At 37.4% G+C, this 23,190-nt stretch overlaps 1 protein-coding gene across 2 annotated transcripts in view; it reads right to left on the bottom strand.

Moving 5' to 3' along the window:
• Nucleotides 1-23,190, bottom strand: part of PDSS2 (decaprenyl diphosphate synthase subunit 2) — a 275,272-nt gene that overhangs the window by 78,424 nt on the left and 173,658 nt on the right. For both annotated transcript variants that reach the window (XM_021008088.2, XM_078155211.1), the window contains one exon: nucleotides 626-700. In XM_021008088.2, the coding sequence (XP_020863747.1) occupies nucleotides 626-700 (75 nt within the window). The remainder of the gene's footprint in view (nucleotides 1-625; nucleotides 701-23,190) is intronic.

Below are 23,190 nucleotides of genomic sequence, written 5' to 3'. Positions count from 1 at the left end.
ATTTCTTGATATCTAATGCACTGCTGAAATTAAATTTCTTTTTTTTTAGGAAGTGTGAGAAAACATTTTTTGAGAAGTTCTGTTAAATGAGTAAAAAAAAAATCTTAATTCTCTTTCTATAAGTTAATCAAAATAATTCTACTATGGAACCATCACAATTATTACCATGCAGAAATGCATAAGGTAACAACTGTTTCTGGACAGTAAAAGTGTGTTTAGAAATGCAAACTTGAGTGTTGAGTCATTTTTCTTGGACCATAGTCAACTCTTCGGTGATATACTTAATACCAGTTCCTCTGAGGAAAGTCTAGGCACAGCTGCCTCAGCATAAGATTCCCTTTAAGCTCCACCTTGTACCAAAGTTACCTGTAGACCAGAAGGGTCTCTCCCAGTTGGCTGGGGTGGTACTGCAGATTGAGCAGACTGCGAGTCCAGCCAGAGGAGGAGAGGTTATATTAATTGGCTAAATCTGTTATGTACCAAGCATATGGCCACTAGTTTTTAGCCAAAACACGTATCTAAAAAATGTTATGTATGATTTAAACAACAACAACAAAAAAGAGGAAATCATATTTTTCTTGAGTGTTTTAAGTTTACTCCCTTCTAGGGGCTTCAAAATTCTTACCTCTGCTGAAGTAGAGTTTTCACAGTATATTCCTTGCACTAAGTCAATAAGAGCACTTGATACAAGTTCCACGACCTGAAAAACAAATGGAAAAAAATGAAAAGAAGCAATTTGAAAAAATCATTTATCCTCATCTTGCCTCCGAACAGAACACAGGGTTCAATGTACTGGTAGGATTATGTGGCTTGACAGAATGAATAGGGTTACCAGCAAAGATCCTGGCAAATAACCCTGCCCATCTGAAAACTAAAACCATGATCCAAATCCTTCAAACCCACTGTCTTACAGTCTTAGTGTGCCATTAATATACATGAAAATCTAGTCAAGAGTCATTTGGAACATCTATTTAAATCTCAGCTAATCAATGAAATCTCAAATCAATCTAATTTTTGCATGTTTATTTCTGTCTGGCAGGTAATTTTTTCAATGCCTCATTCAGGAAACTGTTACAATTCTAATCTTCATTCTTAATACAGAAAGGGAAGACAGAATTGAAAGCAGAGCTAACCTTTCAAACGTGATCATTTGGCATTCTGCTGTTCTTGAAATGTGCTGGGGATGTATTTAGTGCATGGCCTGAGGGTCAGCTGTACCACATACACTGAAAATGTCTGCAACCCAGAAATGTTTAAATTAGATTTATCAATCTGTATTGTCTTGAGGATTCAGACTGTTAAAAAAAAATTCAAGCAAAGCTGAAAAATCTGAACTTGTTCAAGAACATAAAACAAGCAGTCTGATCTCCCTGGAACCACTGTACAATTTAGAGCCGTTTGCACAAACTGTCTTAATTCAAGAGAACAAAATGAAGGAATTTGTTATAAAATTCAACACAGATTTTTCAAATAAAGGTTCCTTAAGGCAAGCCCACCAAGGCTTGCAAGTTTTAATTTCTTGAGCATTTAACTTCCTATATGTAATTTTCTATCTGATCCCTTTTCTTTGCTTCCTAAAATTTAGCTTTAGTTCTGATTGACTTAAAGGGTTTTGTTATCACTCTTGTAATTGAAGACATTAAACCAAAGGATACAGACCCAAAGAAAAAATATGTGAGTCTCAGAACTCATACCTGATAAATATTTTTGGCTAAATCATTTGCCTCAAAATCTCAATACACAAGCATTTATCTCTATATTATATTTACTGACATACTGCATAACATACTGACACAGATGACTGTGCAAATTCTGCTGATTAAGGCACATTTTTCCCCCTAGCAACACAGGTTAATTTGTAAGACTTATAAAAACAGTCTTTTTTGTTTTTTTAAATCATGTTGTCCTTTAGGTAACCAAATACTTAATATTGTAGCAATATGAGCTGCATAGGAACTGAAAGGACAATGATCCTACAGTATTACCAGATGTGTTGAGTTATTTAAGTGGGGAACAGAGAAAATGAAGGGATTTTTTTCCCCCTAAAGGTATCAGATAAGCTTCATTCTCAAATCCAGAAGGATTGAGTATCGCCAATAGGTCTATGAAGGACTGTAACTAAATGCGAAGCCTCGGATTATATTACCATTAATACAAGCACCATCCCAAGATTCTCCTGATGGCTAGGACACATAATACAGATCAATCACTCACTAAAAAATGTTATGGTTTGTGAAACAGCCCGAGTTCTGAGACTAACACTGGTAATATGAAGAGGAATTTATAACAACAGAGTACTACTCCAAATGTCAAAATGATACTATGAACATTTCACAATGGATCTGGCTAAGGATTACTGGACCTTTCCCCTACTCTCTTGAAACTCTAGACAAAGTAGCAGCAACAGAACGTTCTTGGGTGTTTCCTCCCACCTTTTATTCAATTAGCAAGGACAGACTGTCTCTGACTTACACACCTGACTTACAAATGACCCAAAACTGCTGCTATGGAACACTTTCCATCTTCTCCAGCCCCAAACTTGCAGGTCCTGCCACCACTGTCCACAATGGGTAGGTTCTGAAAACGTGGAAGGTAAGAAATAGAAGAAAAAAATAGAAGCCCTGAGGACAGAATTGCCTGCCCTGCCCAATGCTGGCTCCTCTGCTCAAAAATATGTTTCTCCAAGTAGCTTGATAATTTTTGCTTTACTTTGATATGCTGTTTAAAATTTTGACACTTAGCACATTATTTGGACTAACAAGTACCCTCTCTAAAAATTTAAGGGGCTATCATTCATATGCTTTTGTAAATTATTTAAATCAGATTACTATCTAATATACATGGTGGGAATAAGAGTTTTGATTGGGATGAAGGAATGGAGATAAGCCAGGAAAGTAAAATTTAATTTTGAAGCATGGAAAGACTTGTAAGGGAGGGCCAAGACAAGGCACCAGGAGTCCAGGGGGTAGAAGAAAGATGTGGAAACAGAAATGGAGAACCTGCCAAAGACATTTCACCTATTATGAAATTTTGCCTAGGGCCAGTCCTATACAGGGAAGAGGGAGGAAAATTATATGCTTCCTCTCCCTTCCCATACTACAAGGCCCTCTGTTTTCCAGTATATGCAGCTCAGGCTAATACTAATTTCATCTACAATTTGCATTAAAAAAAAAAAAAGGCTTCTGTGGGCTAGCCTGGTAATTTCTCAACCACTTAAAATATAATTCCTATGAGAAAATGAATGCCAAATTCCAAGTAATTAGTTTACAAATAGAATATTTGTAAGTTAGGGATGGCCTATAGTTACTTTCCTAAACTTTTAAGTAAGTTGTTTTAAATGTATACTGCCATAACATAATACAAGCTTTGATCCTCGTCCTAAAAAACTTAAGACTCTCCATCTCTCCCTAGCCCATTTTTTTCTTTCTTGTCTTCCATTACTATACCATCCACTCATTTCTCCTTTTGTAATCTGGGTCCGCATATTCCTTTATTGAAACAGCTCCTTCTCAGGTTACTGATGACCTGTCAAACCCAGTGGTGTGTTCTCCATCCACATCTTTCTGCAGCATTTGATGTTGTTAGCACTTAACTCCTTTCTGGTTATCCTCCTCAGCTAATATAAGCTCATGACAATGTTCTCTATCTCCTAGACTTTTTCTGACTCCTCTCATAGGATTGAGAGCTATGAATTGGGAACCAGAAGATGCCTTAGAATCCAAATGTGTCAAAAACTCGGCTCACAGTCTCCATGAGGCCCATTAACACTTCTGAGTATGGCCTGAACTAAATTAAAATATAATTGGGCATTACTTAACAAAATTAATAAAAACATAAGATACTGTTAATATGTAGTTTTCTAAATCAATACGTGGACCCCAGGAATCCTTGTGTGTAGTTCAGTGGCCTTTATTTCTGTTGACACCACCGATCTAGATCAACCCCTTCATTTCACAGATGAAGAAAGTAAGGCCAGAAAGTCCTTTTTTGTCATTAATTTCTCCAAGTATATGTTGTTTCCCCACCCCCTCCCCCTGCCTCCCTAGACCCACCAGGCTTTTTCCTCAACCCTCTTTCTCTTTACTAGACCAGGAGGAGAACAGTAGGGAATAGAAATCACTCCTTCACAAGGCGAAAGAGGATGAGGAAGTCCACTATGAAGCAGAGTCCCATGGCTTCAGATAAGGCAAAGTACAAGCTGGTGGAGAAGAAGGATTCCTGGCATAATCAATGATATGGCTTCCAAATACAGTCCTGATCCCAGCCCCAGAGCCAGCCACTCCCACCCACAGTGGTAGCCCTAGCCCCGATGACATTGGCTGCTGTGTCAACATCCCTTGTAGATGGTCCTGGCTTGGAAGCCACATCTGCGGATGAGTGAGGTCAGGGGACTTGAAGCTGCCAAGATGCTGAGGCTCTTTTTTGTTTGAACCTCTGGGCAGCCAAGAGCTGCTCCTCACAAGGGCAGGGCTAGAGATGAACTCAGCAGAGGCACACATTTTCATTAAGATTACGGGCAAAGGGCAGAAAAGCACTCTAGGTCTAAACTTCAAATTGTCTGCTAAATTTCAAATCTCCACTTGAGTGTCCTGCCAATGCCTCATAAAAAAGGAAAGAAAGAAAGAAAGAAAGAAAGAAAGAAAGAAAGAAAGAAAGAAAGAAAGAAAGAAAGAAAGAAAGAAAGAAAGAAAGAAAGAAAGAAAGAAAGAAAGAAAGAAGAAAGGAAGGAAGGAAGGAAGGAAGGAAGGAAGGAAGGAAGGAAGAAAGAAAGAAAGAAAGAAAGAAAGAAAGAAAGAAAGAAAGAAAGAAAGAAAGAAAGAAAGAAAGAAAGAAGAAGGAAGGAAGGAAGGAAGGAAGGAAGGAAGGAAGGAAGGAAGAAAGACATCCAAAATGGAATTTGTCATTTTTCCTCCAAAATCTGCCCCTCTCTTCCTCATTTTCTCAATTCTGTTGAAGGTATTAATTAGCATTTTTGCAGTCATTCAGGCTCAAAGCCTTAAAGCTATCAGTTGCTAAGTTTTATTAATGTTGCCTCTGTATCTATTACGTCCATGCCTTCTTTGCTCACATTGCCACAACCCAGGTCAGGCCTTCTCACCTTTTGCCTGGACTATGGTAGTTGTCTCTATTTCTAAAATTTTCATTGATACTTTTTGATTTTTATACCGCAGTACCAACTGCTAAAATCACAATATTCTTTAAGGTGCTCCTTCATACAAAAGAAAAAGGGTTAAGCAAAATCAGCCAACATAATGATTATATTTGACAGTAGTAGCAATTGTACACAATCAATAAGCATTTATGAGGTGACTACTGTGTGCCAGGCATTGTACTGGGCACTACAGATATAAAAACAAATAAATTAAACAATCCTTTCTATCAAGGAGCTTACATGTACCTCTAAGTACCCCCCCCACTTCCCTACTAAGGAAAGAAATACGGTCCATCATATGCTCTCCAGGACCAAAAACAGCCAATGCAGTTATCTGATATAAGTAATAATTTTATTTACATTGTTACAATCATGTGTATTGTTCTCTAGGTTCTACTGAGGCAGCTAGGTGACGCAGGAGATAGAGTGCTAAATTTGGAGTCAGGAAGAACTGAGTTCAAATTCTGCCTCATCCACTTACTGAGCTGTGTGATCTTGGCCAAGTCACTTAACCTCTTTCAGCCTCAGCTTCATCATCTATAAAATGGGGATAATAATAGCACCTACCTTACAAGGCTGTTGTGAAGATCAATTTGCTTTGCAAACCTTAAAACACTATTGCTACAACTACTATTATTAATATTATTCAGTTTATCAGCATCAGTTCATACAAATCTTCCCATAATTCTCCACATTCTTCACATTTGCTATTTCTTAGGGCACATAATATTCCATTGCATTCACCATACTTGTTTTAGTCACTGTCTGTCAGTTGACGGCCACCTACTTTATTTCTAGTTTCTACAAATAGTATTGCTATGACTATTTTGGCATACATGGGACCTTTCTTTCTATAGTAGATCTCCATGGAATATTTCATCAGAAAGACCTGAAAATAAAAACTGGGGGAAAAAAAAGAAAAAAGAATGAGATTCCCTACCTGGGTCAAAGAGTCTGAAAAATTTAGAGATTTTCCTTAAACAATTCAAAATTGTTTTCCCGACCACCTACATCAATGCACAACTGCACCAACAATACATGAGTATATTAGATTTCTCACAGCCCCTCCAACACTACCATCATCTTTTATCACAGGATCATCAATTTAGAGCCAGACAGGCCTGACAGTTCATTTAATCCACCTGCCCTCATTTTGAAGCCCAGAGAGGTAAAGTGATTGCTTAGAGTCATATAGGTAATAGTAGCAAAATCAGGATCAGAACTCAGGTCTTCTGACTCCGGAGTCCAGCACTCCCTTCACTATCCTTTACTTCTTCCAACAAAATACTATGTGAAGTCTGAGGCAGAAGATGTAATTGTGGAAAGCACATAATCAGTAAGTGATGGAGTAGAGATTCAGATTTAGCTCCTTTATGAGGCTGGGTCCAACACTCCGGACACTGCACATACTATCTCTCCAGCTGCCACAGACGGTGATACTAGGCAATTCATTTTCCTAAAGATTAGGGGATCTCTTGAGGTTGTTAGACCTTGAGAAGTCTATTCAACAGCCATCATTCTGGACGACAGCCATCACAACATAGAAGAACTAATCATCATAATGGCAGTCCCTGACACACCTCAGGTTATTTGAGACCCACAATAACCCTCTGAGTTAAGGACTACAGGTGTTATCTATATTTAAGAGATAAAGAAATAGATTCAAAAAGGTTAAGTGACTTGCCCACAGTCACACAGCTAGTAAGTGTCTGAGCCCGGATTTGAATTAAGGTCCTCTTGACTCCAGGGCTGGTGCTCCATCCACTACGCCACCAAGCTGGCTCCCAGAAGCAGGATTTGAAGCTAGGTCTTAAGCAGTCCTGGATGAATCGATCAATGAGTCCATCACATGACCTGAGATCTCAAAGCTATCTTCTATTCTGGAGAAAATGTCATTTATCCATTTCTCCAAAATCACACTGAAATCATTTAACGGTCAGTAAACATCCACCAAAAAGCTATGTATGATTAGATCAAATTACTACCTTCCCTGCGCAAGTCTTAAATGAGGAAGATAATAGTAATGATGATACCTTGAAGAAAACTGATTTTCTGTCACCAGCATGGCATATTAAAAAAAAACTGAGGCCAAGAGACCTTAGCAATCTTCACTCTTGGGAATGAGAAAAATGTGATCTGTCATTTTTTTATCTTATGAGGTATTTATCTTTATTTTTCCATTTCCAGTGACCATGAGAATAGCAACATTTACTAACAATGCATACGAATGTACAAGTGTTCTGTATTTCATATTTTCAAAAGTGTTTTCTGCAGTGATCAGCAATGGTATCTGTCCACTAATTCTCAATCCATTGTTCACTTTATAGTCCCATGTCAAAGGAAGACCTTATTTTAAAAAAAAAGTGCCGAAAGTGACAAGAATATCAGATCTCTTTGTTAGGCAGGCTGTTTGCTCTCCCTAATGCCAACCACCATTGAAAGGGGCTTGCTGGCCATATTATAACTAGTCAGAAGCTCAATATTCCAAAGCTAGTATTTATTTGTTTCACCATTCCTGTCCCCTGCCCCCAAATTTCCCTTTGTTTTTTCTGTCAAAAATAAAAAATTAAGCAAACTAATATACTACTTTTAACAGTTAAAAAAATTCTTGCATTTCCCCCCCCCCCCTTAAATACAACTATAGATCTGTTACTGCAAACCCTTGAAAAGGATCACTCTATCAGCTAATGATGTTTAAATATGTAATTAGAAACCAGGGAAGAATCTGAGATTGCTTTAGCCTGTGTCATCTGGCAGGTAATAAATCATTACTGTATATTTTAAAGGTTATTTCTTAGATATTCATGGATGTCCTATTTTCAAACATGGACATCCCTCAAATCTCTCTCCTCAGCCCCTTTCCCTTCTCTCTCTACATCTTCTGCTTTGAGGTTCTTATCAGTTACCATGGGTTCAGTTATCCACACAGATGACTCCCAAGTCTATATAGACAACCATAATTTCTCTTCTGAGCTCAAGTCTTGCACCATCTGCCTACTTGATACCTCTGCCTGGATATCTGACAGGCTTCTCAAGTTCAATATGTCCAAGATCAAACTATTTCTCCTGTAAACCTTACTTACTTACTTACTCTTTCTTTCCTATTTCTGCTGAGAGTACCAATACCTAACTGGTTACTCAGTAATGCAACCTCTCAGTCATTTCTGAAGTTTCTCTCTCACTCAAACCCATACTTATTCTAATCTCCACAACAGCTCTTGCATATATTCCTTTCTCTTCATTTACAAGGCCACTGCTTTAGTTCAGAGTCTTCTCACTCCTCTGAATTGAGATAGCTTCCTACCTGATCACCACCATTTTCATCCTCACTGCTGCCATGATAATCTTCTTAAAGTTCAGATCTGATGATGCCATTCCTTTGCTTGAGAAACTCTAGTGGCTCTCTCTTGCTTCTAGGAGAACATCTTTCACGAGATCAGATGTGGAGCTACAAGGGGCCTTACAGGTCAACCAGTCCACTTCATTTTATAGGTGATATCGAGGCACAGAGATGGGGCAAAGACACATAGGTAGGAAGTGGCAGACATGGGGTTTGAACCTAGCTCCCCTGATTCCAAACCCAGTCAACTTTTCATTGTATTATTACACTGCTACAACTTTTCATTGCATTACAATGCTACAAGCTCCTTGGTTTAGCACTTAAATCCTTTGCAATTTGACTCTGACCTACTTTTGGGGTGGTGGTGATTTTTTTAATATCTTTTGTTTTTATACTGCCCACATTTTCCCTTGTATCTCTCCTTCTCTTTTCCAGAGTGACACCCCCATATAACCAGGAATTTTTTTAAAAGGAAAAAGAAGAGAAAAATGAGTCACTGTACTGAAAAAAAAATCTGACAACATAGACAATGTTCTACACTTGAGCATTCCCCACCTCTTCAAAGAAGTTGGGGGCAAGTTATATTTTTCTCTCTCTTGTTTTGGGTCACGCTTGTTCTTTGTAATTTTGCAAGATTCATTTTGATTGCTTTGTGGTGGTTGTTCTTCCCATTTACTTAGCTGTAGTTATTTTGTATGTATTTTTTGGATCTGCTTACTTCACCCTGTTTAAGTTTATATCATGTTTTTTATGCTTTTCCATTTTCATTTTATCTGTTGTTTCTTACAGAACAGGAATATTCCATTACATTCATGTACTACAATTTGTTTAGCCTTTCCTCAATTGATGGGCATTTATTTTGTTTCCAGTTCTTTCACATGTAAAAAGTACTGCTATAAATATTTTGGTGTATATGGGGCCTTTGTTTTTGTCAAAGACCTCCTTACGATACACGCTTAGTAATGGAATCTCTAGGTCAAAGGGTATAAGTTTTTTAGTCATTTTATTTACATAATTCTAAACTGCTTTCCAAAACAGCCGTACTAAATTCACAGTTCAACCAACAATGAATTAGTGTGCCTATCTTTGTATAATCCTTCCAACATTAACTATTCTCATTTTTGTCATCTTTAGCAATTTGCTAGGTGGAAGGCGAAACCTTAGGTTTCTTTTGATTTGCATTTATCTTCTTATTAGTGATTTGAAGAATTCTGTTAATAGTTTGTGATTATTCTTTTGAGAACTGTTTTTTCATCTCCTTTGACCACTTACCTATTAAAAGAATGGTTTTTGGTCTTATAGATTTCTGTTAGTTATCTGTATATCTTGGATACCTGTCTTTATTAGAGAAATCTGATACAAAGGTTCCCCCCCCCATTTCCCTCCTTATCCTAGAACCGAGATGTACTAATTTGTTTGTGATTCAATTGCATGTGATCAAAATGATCTATTTTGTCTTTTGTAATTACTCTATTCCTTTGCTGGTTAAGAGTATATATCCTACCTTTACCTCGAAAAGTGTATGATCTGTTTCTCTTCTAATTTGTTTTTATGGTATGATCTTTAATATGAAGGGTATGTAGCCATTTTGTGGAATATGGTATAAGGTATTCAGCTAAGCCTATTATCTGGCAAATCTAGTCTACCTTTCTAATCTCATTTTACATTATTCTTGTCTATATATGCATCTACGCAGACAAACAAGTCTACTGGCTATGCACTTGACACTACTTCTCCATTTTTTAATACCTTTATAATAGCTTAACTCAGAAGTCTAGAAAGTATACATCCTCATCTTCACCTCTTAGAATACCTAGCTTACTTCAAGGCTCAGCTGGGGTATTGTACTATGAAAAGGTTTTCTTAAAAAATACGTTTGTTTTTTAAGAAAACCTTTTCATAGTACATGATACCTTTGTTTTTACATTACCCACCTTTCTCAATGTAACTGTCCACAAAACTAACCAGGACATTGGAAACATCTGTCATCATATTCAGTGCCCACAGTTTCAGACACCCTTTGATAGCCCATCAAAATGGCCTGGGTTAATCAGTCAATTAATCAACGTTTACTAAAAGACTACTATGTGTCAGGCGTTGTGCTAAGTGCTGGGGATATGAAAAAAAAAGAGGCAAATGATAGTCCCTGCCCTCAAGGAACTCACAATCTAAGTGGGGAGATAACATACAAACAACATATATAAATGAGCTATATACGGGATAAATAGGAAATAATTAACAGAAGGAAGGTGCCAGAACTACAGGAGTTGGGAAAGGTTTCCTATAAAAGATGGGATTTTGTTTGGGACCTAAAGGAAACCAGTGAAGTCAGTAGGCGGAGCTGAGCAGGAAGAGCATTCCAGACACAGAGGAGGGCAGAAGAAAATGCCCAAAGCAAAGATAACATGGTCACCAAAATAACATGGGCTGATCCATCATTCACAATGGGAAGGATTCTGTACAGATGAATCCTTTGATATATGCTGCTTGCCCTATTAGAATGCTCATGCTTTGAAATCAGGGACTAACTATATTGATTTTCTACTTCACTTAGCTCAGTGCTTTGCATATATTAAATGCTTAATAAGTGCTTTTTCATTCATTCATTCATTCATTCATTCATTCATTCGTTTATTTGTAATCCTCCAACTCTGCAAAGGTGAGGGATGGTGATAGAGGGGGAGTGTTTTCTCATAGCTCTTCTTACAGACCAGGTGATCATTATAATTACACAGAATTCAGGTTTTTTGTTTCATTTTTGTTGTTTCTACTTAAATTGTTGTAGACATTGTATACAATGTTTTTCCTAGTTTTGCTTACTTCATGAATCAGTTCACATTAGTCTTCTCATGTTTCTCTGCATTCATCATTAAAAAAAACAAGAGTAATATTCCATTAAATTCACATACTACAACTTCTTTAGCTATTCTCTGATCAATGGGCAGAGTTTGTTTCTACTTCTTTGCTACTACAAAGAATAGTAGCATCGATAAATATATATGTATGACCTTTCTTTTTACATTTCAAAATGTATGTGTCTAATCATAGGGAAATCTTTGAATCAAATGGTAAGGACATTTTTGTCATTTTCTTACCATAATTCCAAACTGCTTTCAAGAATAGCTGAATCAATTCACAATTCCATTCATTTTGTAGTTCTATAACCCTTCCATCATTGACCATTCTCATATTTTGTCATCTTTGATGATTTTCTAGGTATAAGTAAAGCCCCAGAGTTGTTTTGATATTCATTTCCCTCATTATTGATGATTTAGAATATTCTTCCACACGATTGTCAACATGCTTTTGGGAACTGTTTGCCCAAGCCTTTGACAACTAGCTATTTGGAAACTGTAGGAAGCTTCTCTTGATTCTCCAACTTGTTAAGTTCTCTCTCCCTTCTGTCTTGCACTTAACTGTATGCATATTGTATTCCCCCAGTAGAACATAATTTCCTCAAAGGTAGAGTCTTTTTTTTTTTACTTTGTCTTTGCAGCCCTAGTGTCTTGCACATCGTAGGCACTTGATAAATGGTTGGTAAATTGAATTTTCTCATAAATAATATGGTGTAATTATAATGCCTGGCTAAATAATAATGTAGTTATAGCAAACTCACCAACAGAAGAAGAAAAGCAGAGAATGTGGGAAGGGACCAAGCAAAACAAAAACCACACTCTAGCTTATTTACATATATTTAAGCACAGACAGACATCAAGCTTGGCTACCTCCACAAATTGATCTGTGGCATAAATCAGTCAAAGTTGGCCAGGCTTGAGTTGACACAGTCACTATCTATAAGTGATGTTAAGTATTCTGTGTAGACAGTTTGTGCCTTTGTCAATAAATGTAATTCAGGAGAACTGTCATTTAGCAACTGACAGATAGAATCGACTTAACAGAGCTGCAGATGTTTGTTAAACTAGCAAATCATCAGCTTACTTCAATGTCTCATAACTTAAAGTGATCAGATTCCCAAGGTAAAATAAAATATGGTGGAATTTTAAAATGCAAATGTTAAATATGAACTGAAATGGCTTCATCAAAGTTTTGGCTAACTTGTAAATAACACTGATATCAAAGTAGAATAGTTTTAATTCACAGAAAGGTCACAACATAATTTGTTTTGCTCCTCATGTCAAAATCCTGGGAAACATTCGAGATTTATAATCTTCTTTCAAATTGCCCTCTAAACGTTATTTTTAAGATCACTCTTACTACAACGTAACAAAACAAAAGTATTTAGAAGGCAAGTGAACAACATACCCTCTTTCCTAAGCAGCTGTTTGCAGACCATGACTGTGTGTACACGCATCTGTAAAACTAACAGCATTAATTACACACAAATTTATTGTGCTTTTTCTCTTTCCAATGGAGAAAAAATAGCAGAGCTATGAAGCAGAAACAGAAGTAAAATATCCTCAGGGAAGATTTAGTCTTAATGCATATCTTGGGATATGCAAGAGCCAGGCTTATCCTTTCAATGAGCCTTTCCAGGCTCACAGAGTCAGGGCTAGAAGAGACCTTAAAAGTCATCTAGTCCAATGCTTTCATTTTATGGGTACAGAAACTAAGGGGTTGAGTGACTTTTTTAAAGTCACAGAGATACATGGCAAAGCCCAATCTGGAATTTAGGTTCTATAACTCCAAATTCAGTGCTCTTTACGTAGCAGAATGGGGAAAAATAAAATCACAAAAATTAGCCATAACTATCAATAATATCATCATACAAAATATTTCTTTTTAAATGAATAATTTTGTTATAGATAAATCAGCTCAACTAATTTAGAGTTCACGTGATCCAGGACAAGGTATTTGCCATATGGATTTAAGAGAGAGGGAAAGAAGGTATATAGGAAATATTTCAGGAAATGTTCTCATTGGGTGGCTCCTCTTATCTTTTGCCTTCAAGTACTTCCAGTAGATAAAACTACTGTACTGGCAACCTCAACGTAGCAGCAGCCCCTGAAGAAAATCACTAGCAATAGTACTGGCCAAAACCAGAGAGAAACTAACTTACCACCTGGGACCAGAAAACCCAGATGAGCCCTAAACTATATGCCAGTATTAATAGAAATGAATTGCTTCAACAGAGCACTGTCATTGGGTCTATAAAAGACCTGCATTTTTTAGACCTCTGACCAACACTCAAGGACTAAGAAAAATGAAGATTTTGCTTAAAAGTCCTTTGCAGCAAGCTAGTTGTTGACTGACAGGAGTTCTGGAGGGATTTACAAACTTTTGGGTTTCTGGAAGAAGCCTTTCCCAATGCTGCCAAGTCTAAGGCCTTGCTTATTTATGGGAGGGAGGACAATCTGTTTCACTGGGCTGGAAATTCCTTTTGGCGAAAGGTAGAAGGGAAGAGAGAAATGGCAAGACTATTAGTACAGGTGCAGTAAAAAACAGGCAAATTGATATCTTTAATTTTTAATTCGGAACAGCTGATACATTGGTTTATAAAGTACAGCTACAAAGAATGAGCACCTTTTTCAATAAAGGTTGAAGAAATTCATAGAACTCAAGTGATATAACTAACTATGAAGCAAACAACTTCAGGTTTAGAATTCAGTACGTATGGAATGCCTATATAATAATAAAATTGTTGTGTGAAACCTCTCATTACTTTATCATCACACTTCCTGCAAACTAGCAAAATGTGAATGTGAATAAACTGTAATTACTCCAATTACTCTATGTACACTAAAGCACCTAATAGTAAACTGTGACTATCACTATTTTTTTTTTAAATTAAGTATGATTACCACCTCTTGTGTTTCAGAAATGAATTTTGTTGCTGAGTTTAAGGTGCTGGTGTAACATTCAGGTGGAAATGTCATATAAGCACATGGAGACGCAGGTCCAGAACTCAGGTCTAGAGTTCTCTATACCTAACACAGTACTGAGCACATAGTAGGCCCTTAACAAAATACTTGTTGATTAATTAATATACATTTGGAAGTCATCTTAATAGCTTTCTTCCAAAGTCATTTCCTCTCCTCTTGACTTCAAAACTTTGGCATTATCTTTGACTCTTCATATGAAACTACCTCTCTTAACAAATTGGTTACACAAAGTCCTATCAATTCTACATATACTACAACTGCCTCCTTTCTACCCCTACTGCAGCCACCCTAGCACTGGTCCTTACTACTACTTGTCTAGATGATTGCAATAGACTCCTAATAGGCATTTCCACCTCCATCATCTTTTCCTTTTCAATCTATCCTTTATACTCTTATTAGATTACTATTCCATATGCATAAAAATAGGTAATGTCTGTCACTCCTCTGATCAAACATTTTCAGCAACCCCCAACGGCCTAACATGTAAACTTCAAAATCTTCTGCCTGACTCTCCACAGGTAGATGGCACACTGGATAAAGTCATGGACTTGGAGTTCAAATCCTGCTTCAGACACTTATGGTGTAATCCTGGGACAATCATTTAACCTCTCAGCTCCAGCTTCCTCACCCATGAAATGCCTAGAGACAATCACCTTTTTTTTTTGCTTGTATTTGTATATCCAGTACTCATCATAGTGCCTGACACATAGTAAACTCTTTATGTATTCTCTATCTATCTATCTATCTATCTATCTATCTATCTATCTATCTATGTCTATATCTACTTACATATCTCTCTCTGTCTGTCTCTCTCTCCCTCCTTACCTATCTATACATAATAGTACCCACCTTATAAGATTGTTGTGAGGATCAAATAAAATATTTTTTAAATGTTTTGCAAAACTTGAAGCGCTGTTAGCCATTACTATTATTATTGTTGTGGTGGTTGTTTTATACCACTCTTCACTATGTACTATACTACGTGACTCCCATAGGTACTGTGTTTTCCTGCCTTATCTGTCTTTGGTAATGCACAAAATTCATTTAACAAGCATTAACAAGTATTGATTGGCAACAAGGCACTGGGAATACAAAGACATAGATGACTTTTCTATCATGGAGCTCACAATCAAATTGGGGTGGGGACTATGATACAAATAACTATGATACAAAGGAGAGAGAGATAAACACAAAGTATTGGTATAGGGAGGCAAAGAAGTAGGAGGCATTTGAAGAGGGAGAGATCAAGGTCAGGGAAGACTTCACAGAAGATACGGCACCTAAAGTGTAGCTTGAAATAAAAGCTGCTGTAACAGAACTGTGAAAGGGAGGGAGGGAGGGAGAGGAGAAAATCATTTCTAGGCTAGGAAGAAGGCACAGATAATGTCCTGTTGAAAGGAAGGGGCAGGATTAGAAATGGGAGGGATAAATAATAATAGAATTTGATTGGAATGTGTAGCATGTGAATAAAAGTTCATATTTACACAGGGCTTAAGTTTTCCTGAGTGCTTTCTTCACAACAACCCCGTAAGATAAATAGTGTGGGTATTATCTTCATTTACAGGTAAGGAAATTGAGTTTCACTTAGGTGAAGAGACTATCCCAGCATCACACAGTTAGTTACTATCAAAGTGGAAATATGAAAGCAGGTCTACCCTGACTCCCTCCTCAGATGGGCGAGTTCCTGCCTTGGGACTACTGTTTCATGAAACAGCAAAATTCACAGCTCCTATGTCAGAAAAAATACTGCATGCATCCAGAAAGAAGCAATTAAAGTACCAAGGAAGTATAATCAGGATCACATAAGCCCTGGCAGCTTCTACTATATGTAACAGAAGATCTTGGAATACAATTTTCCAAAAGGCAAAATAGGCTTACAATAAATAACATCCTGCAAAGCTGAGTATAATCCTATTGGGGGGGGGGGGAGGCAGGGAAAGGACCTTTAATGGAATAGGAGTCTTTCAAGCATTTCTGATGAAAACAAGAAGAGTCTAATAGGAACCTGAAATACAAATACAGGAGTCCAGACAAACCTAGAAAGGTAAATTTATTTAAGTAAATGGAAGAAGCTGCATAATGATGTAGGGCTAACATTCTAATTGGGGAAGAAGAGTCAAGTACTTGTTCAGAACCAAATTGAAGAAAAAAACCCAATTCCTGTCGGGGGTGGGGACTAACTGATTCCTTTCTGAGGGTTTTAAGAGGAAAAAGAGAAGAAAGCATGAATATTCTAATATAGAAAAAAGGAATATAAATGGACTGTGTAAGAATATTCAAACATGGAGAAAGGGGGAAGTGGGAATCAGAGAACCTCACTTTTATCTGAAACAAAGGAGGACTGCATTCACACAGAGTTTGGTGTGGAAATACATCAAACTCAACAAAGAAACAAGTGGGGATGTGGAGGGGATGTTAAGAGGGAAGATGACACTGGGGAGGGAACAGCTATAAGCAAAGCAAACCTCCTGATGCTAAAGGGGAAATTAAAATGGGAGAAAAGAAAAGAAGGGGGTCCCTTGGATTCCCTCTTTGACAAATAAGAACTGGCTGAACAAACTGTATATGAATATGATGGAATATTATTGCTTCATAAAAAAATTACAAAAGAGACAATGTCAGAGATTATGAGGTAGTACGAGCTGTTGCAGAGTGAGCAGAACAGGTGAACAATGTATATTAACACTGTGAAGAAAAGCTATGTTGAAAGTCTTAAGAACACCGACCAGAACACTGACCAATCATGTCTCCAGAGGACTTATGATGAGGCATGTTGCATAACTCTTGACAGAGAGATGATGGGCACAAGGTGCAGAGACATAGAATTTTGAATAAGACCACTGTATAGGTTGGTTTTATTTGACTACAATTATTTGTTAGAAGACTTTTTTTTCCTCCTTTCTTTTTCTCAGTTAATTAGGGAAGAGCAAGGAGCAATAATGATGCAAAAAAAGAGGGTCATTATGACATTTTTAAAAACCCACAGAAGAGAAGAGAAGGAAATTTTGAAGGAAGCACAGACAGGCAGGACAGTTTTGAAAGTAACAAGTAGAATTTATTATTGGTATAGGGAGGCAAGTAGTATGAAATGGAGATTCATGATTTCATATAAAATCCTCTTTTTGTGTTTGGCTATGTATATGGGAACACTTTTTTTTTTTGCTTAGAATAAAATACATGATTAAAAAGTATCACTAACATATGCTCAATGCAGTATAAATGAAATTATAAAAACTTTGTAATGAGACAATCAAGAAGATGATGGGATAGCAGCATTCAGGGATGTCACCCTTAAGATAGAAAAATAACACTAAAGTCATTTGACTGTTACTGGTTGATCTGTTTACAGTCTACAAGACTGCACATAGAATAAACAGTATTAAACCATGTGAATGGCAACAGAAGCAGATTCATGCAATTTTCTAATATTTTAAAAGAGGAATTTTTCCTTGGCCCAGCCTCCTTCCCCACATATACACTTCAATGTTTTCACAGTTTATAATATCAGAAATGACCTCCGGGTCAGGCATTTGTCAGTTAATGACCAGTTGGGCTAATAGCCCTTAGCTTTGCCTAGGGCACACAACTCCTCCAGTTGGTCATTAGCTGCCAGGAAAGGGCATCCCTCCAATCACTATTGCTAAATAAATAAAATTTGCTCCCGGGCTAAGACCTTATAAGCCAACTTTGGCCTGGGGTGAATTTTTTAGTCGAGTGTTTACAACTCTGAGGATTGAAGAAAATGATGGAAATGCCAAAGCCTTAACTAGATCAACCCAACTGGGCCATGCATCACTACTAATGAAATGTGTGCACATGGATTTTTTTTTCAGAGGTAATAAAGTATTTTTCGTTTGTGGTTATACCAACTAGGTATTGGTCTTATTCTAGCAGTCCCACAACTTACAAACACATTATATTAAAAAACAATTCACTTATGCCTTGATAATCTGGCACTCAAAACATTTTCTGAAAGGAGGTTGCAAACATCTCACTGGATCCTCAGAACAGCCTTGTGAATTAGTCAAGTATTATTAGCTACATTTTACAAATAAAAATATCTAAGTTTTAAAACCGTTGAAGTGACTTGCCCAAGGTCACATAGCTAGTGTGTCTATGCTCCTTCTACTCTGCTAGTCTGCCACAGCTGCCCCCTTAAAGCTGATTTAGTCCATAATGTTGTTGACACACTATATAGATCAAAATGAAAAAATAGGAGAAAGCAATACGTTCCTGCAACACTAGTAATTAAACCAAGCAAAATTGAATAAGAACCATTTAAAGCTTTATTTTCAATGCTAGCACTTGAAATGTAATTTTTAAAGAAGTAAAAAGGGAAGGGAAGATTAAGACTCATGGAGATAATGAAGGGCAAATCTGAGTACTTCTAAGGCCTTTGCAGGTTGGTTTAATTTTACTTCCACACTAATGGTTTTTCTTGTAATGGATATATCATTAGCTGAATTTTTCCGCTTATTTTTCATGATTAGGATTAGTTCACAAAGAGAACAGAGGATAAAAAGAAAAGGGATGATTACATAGAAGAAAAGAGGGGGGAGAGGAGTAGAACATGATTGTTTTCTTCAAATATTCAACTGATATACAGAAGGATAAGGCTTCCTTCCCTCCCACCAGAGGAAAAGCATTAACCAGGGAATGGAAATTACAGGGAGGGAAATTACAACTCACTGGAGAGAAAACTTAACTAAAAACTAGAACTCTCCCAAAATGAGTTGCTTCATGAAATTCTAGGTTCCCTATTACTACAAATTTTTCAAACAAAGGCTGAATGACCACCTATCAGTAGATGTAGCTACAAGGAGGGATTAATGCTTCAGGTGAGGATTAAACTAGGTCACCTCTGAGGTCCCTTCTAATTCTAAGGTTCAGTGACTCTATGACTTAATGTTAGTGAATGCAGAAGAATGCAAATCATGATTTAACTTGATTCCTAGACTAAGTATGAGAGAGAGAGAGAGAGAGAGAGAGAGAGAGAGAGAGAGAGAGAGAGAGAGAGAGAGAGAGAGAGGTGTGTGTCTGTGTCTCTCTTGGGGAAACGGGAAGGGGTAATGGGAGAGAGAGAAAAGAGACCAATAAAAAAATCTGAGCTGGTAAAGTTAATGTACTGAAAGGTCAGTTATAATAATAATTACTGAATTTTCTTTCACAGTCCAGTAAATCACTGAATAATCGCACTAGGAAGAAATAATGAAAAGGTATGTATCTTTCATTCAAAAGGATTATTATGAGACAACAACCTATCCAAGGTCTGGTTTGATGTCTCAGATGCTACCAGTTTTCATAGAATCATCACTGGAAGGGTCCCCTAGCCTTCAATGGAAGATCTCTAGGGAGGCAGAATCTACTGCTTCCTGGGGTGGCCCACATCACTTTATAAGATCTTTACATTGGGCCTAAACGGGCATTTTTGTAACTTCTAGCCACTGCTCTTAGTTCTGTCCTGGGACTAAGCAGAATAAATCTAATCCCTTTTTCACATGACACCCTTTCAAATACTTGAAGACAGCTGTCACGATACTAATAACTGGTATTTACATAGTGCTTTCAAGTTTATGAATCTCTTTATAAACATCCTATCATTTGATCCTAACTGCTCCATGAAATAAGTGTGGACAAGTATTATTATCCCTGTTTCTGAGAGAAGGAAACTGAAACTCAAAAAGACTAAATAACTTAGTCATGTCACACAGCTAGTGTTAGAGGTGAGATCTGAACTCTTACTAAATCCAAATCTAGGACTGTACCTACTGTGCTATACTAGATAATGTGCATTTTATTTCTGAACATCCTCCATTTCTTCATGTGGCACAATCTCCAGGCTCCACAGCATTCTGATGTCTCTCTCTCTTCATCTCTAGTTTCTCAATGCCATTCCTAAAATGTATTGCTCAGAACTGAACAAAATATTCCAGGACAGGAGGGCTAATTAACTTTTGTGTTCTGTACACTATACTCACCCCTCAATGGAGCTTACGAGCTCCACTGGCTGGTAGACTCACAACGAGTCTACTAAAAACTCCACATCTTTTTAAATGGACTGCTTTTCAGCCATATCTCCACTATATTCTGAGGTTTATTTTTTGAGCTCAATTGTAAGACTTTACATTTATCTCAATTAAATTTAATCTTCATAGGTTTATCTCACTGTTCTAATTGGTCAAGATCTTTTCTGGATCCTGTGTTGGATGCAACATGTTAGCTATCCTCCTAGCTTATATGCTATATATAAAGCTGATAAGCATGTAAAAATTAACTTCAAAAATATGAGATGAAGATTTTAATGCACTGCAAGCTCTCCACAACTTTACATTTTATCTCATTAAATTTCACCTGATTAGATTTAACATCATTTAACCTGTTTAAATCTTTTTGGGTGGTGTGCCACCACTGAATCTGATAAGCATTATAAGCATTACACCTACATTTTCATCTCTCACTGGTTTAAAAATGTTTAATGGCCTAAGGCCAAGGATCTCCTGGAGACACTCCACTAAAGACATCTTCTTTCCAAGATTACCACTCTTTTAGTTCAGTTTCCAGCAAGTTCTAAATCTATCTAACTGGTAGCATATACCAAGATTTAAAGTAGATTGCCTTCAGCAGACAGTTTAGGTTTTTTACCAACGAGGTTGTTCTTTTGGCCAACATTTTTAAAATATGTTTCACATTTTTCCAATCACTCAACTACTATGAAATATCTCAGCGTGCCAGACATTGTAAGGGACAGAAAGTACAAAGAATAAAATCCCTACTCCCAATGAATTTAATTCTAATGGGGGAAACAACAAATACAAATAACAGCACACATAATAATTTAATATAATACACATATATGTACACACACACACACAAAGTAGTTAAATACATGGTAGTTTGGGAGGAAGAGCCCTAGTAGTCAGGGATATCAAGAAAGGCTTCATGTAGAAAGAAGATGGTGCTTAGGCTGTGTCTTACAGGAAGACAAGGACTCTGTAGAGGTAAAGAAAGGCTATTTCTTCGGGCATGGGGGATGCCAATGAAAAGGTGTGGAAATGGGAGATGGAATGTCATGAGTTGGAAATGAGAGAAAGCCACATTGTCTGAATCATACAGTTGGGGTGAGGGGGGAGTAATTTGCAATGAGGCTGGAAAGTTATGTTGGGGCCAGGTTGTGAAAGGCTTTAAAACCTAACAAGAGGAGTTTGTACTTTAGTCGAGGGGGAAGCCACTGGAATAGGTTGATCAGGAGAGTCACATAGTCAGATCTATGTTTAAGGAAAATTACTTTGGCAATGGAGTGATGACAGACTTAAAGCAGAGAGGACAATTAAGAGGCTGTTACAATTATCTAGGTGAAAGGTGATGAAGGCTCGAACTAAGGTGATAACTTTGAGTGGAGTAAAGGGGTCAGAGGCTTGGTTGTTCTCAAAGAGGACCAATGACATCAGGAGAGTGAAGTCTTGACTTGTGAGTGAAATGGATTTAAGTGAAGCAGAGCTGTGCAAAGTCATCAGGCCCACTCTCTCCTCCAGAGTAACCTGAGTCTATGTCAGGACAAAGGGAGACTTTGGCTAAGGTCTTTCCTAGGTCTCAGTTTGTCAGAGGGAACACCCATTCAGTAATTAAAGTGTAGGTAAGAATGAAAGTAAAAGATAGCCTACTTTGCCTTTACAAAAGAATCAATCTGGGACGGGGAGACCCTCAGAGTTTCTGGCCAGAACAGAAACAACTGCTATTTACACTCACTCAGGGCCATCAAAACTCAACCTGAGCAAATTGGACTGGGACTTATTATTGGCCAACCAGTGAGAGCCAGAATGATTTGGGTTTAAAGGCATAGTCAAGTAGCTCCATTTGAAAACCAATAGGCTTTATCAAAGCCTGGTTTTCCAGAGCTGTATTTCCACGAATCATAAACGAAAACTACATGAGACAAAAGAGTTAATTGTCCCAGTTTTTGAAAACAAAGACAAAAACCCAAAACAATAGACTAAATGGGGGGAAAATCTAGCCCCCAAGTCCCAAGATACAGATATGCTAGAACTGTCATGAAGGTAGAAATGGCAAGGTGTGGTAACTGATGTGTATTTAAGGAGAGTGAAGAGTCCAGGATAATGCTGAGATTATGAACAATGGAAGGGTGGTGGTGCCTTCAATTTAAATTGTAAATATTAAAAGACGGGAGGGTTTAGAGGAAAAGATAATTAGTTCAGTTTTGGACCGAAGTATAAGATGTCCCTGGGGTATCCAGTTTGAAATGTCCAATAGTCAACTGAGTGATAAAGGACAGAAATTCAGAGAGAATGGAGCTGTTTATGTAGATCCAGCAGTCATTTACATGGAGATAATTAAAGCCAAGGAAGCAGATGAGGTTAACAAAAATAAAATAGAGGGAGAAGACAAGAGTGTCTAAGAACATAACCTTGGAGCACATGCACAGTTAAGAAGTATGATGTGGATGATGACCCACAGAAAACTAGAGTGTCCCAGAAGAGATCTGTAAAAACTCAAGAGTTTGATCTGACTGTGCACACAGCATCTACCTACCAAAGATGCTCCCTGTATCTGGAATGTCTTGCGTCCCCCCGCCTCCATCCTCTTCTTATACTGACATCTTAAGCATTTTTTAAGGCACTATTCACTATCATATCACACATGAAACCTTCCTTCATCTTTCTCTTCCCACCAGCTGGAACTGATTTGTCCCTCCCTCACGTAACATATAGCACTTTATGGAACCTCTCGGAATGTCTTATTTTTATATCTCTACCAAAGTGCATTGAACATAGTAGGTACTAAATGAATGTGTGTTAACTAACTGGTACACACCTTACCTACTAACCACTTTAACTTCAAAG

Source organism: Phascolarctos cinereus, unplaced genomic scaffold (assembly GCF_003287225.1).
Source record: "Phascolarctos cinereus isolate Bilbo 61053 unplaced genomic scaffold, phaCin_HiC Scaffold_5;HRSCAF=322, whole genome shotgun sequence".
Lineage (NCBI taxonomy): Eukaryota > Metazoa > Chordata > Mammalia > Diprotodontia > Phascolarctidae > Phascolarctos > Phascolarctos cinereus.
This window is presented reverse-complemented; position numbering and strand designations above follow the sequence as displayed.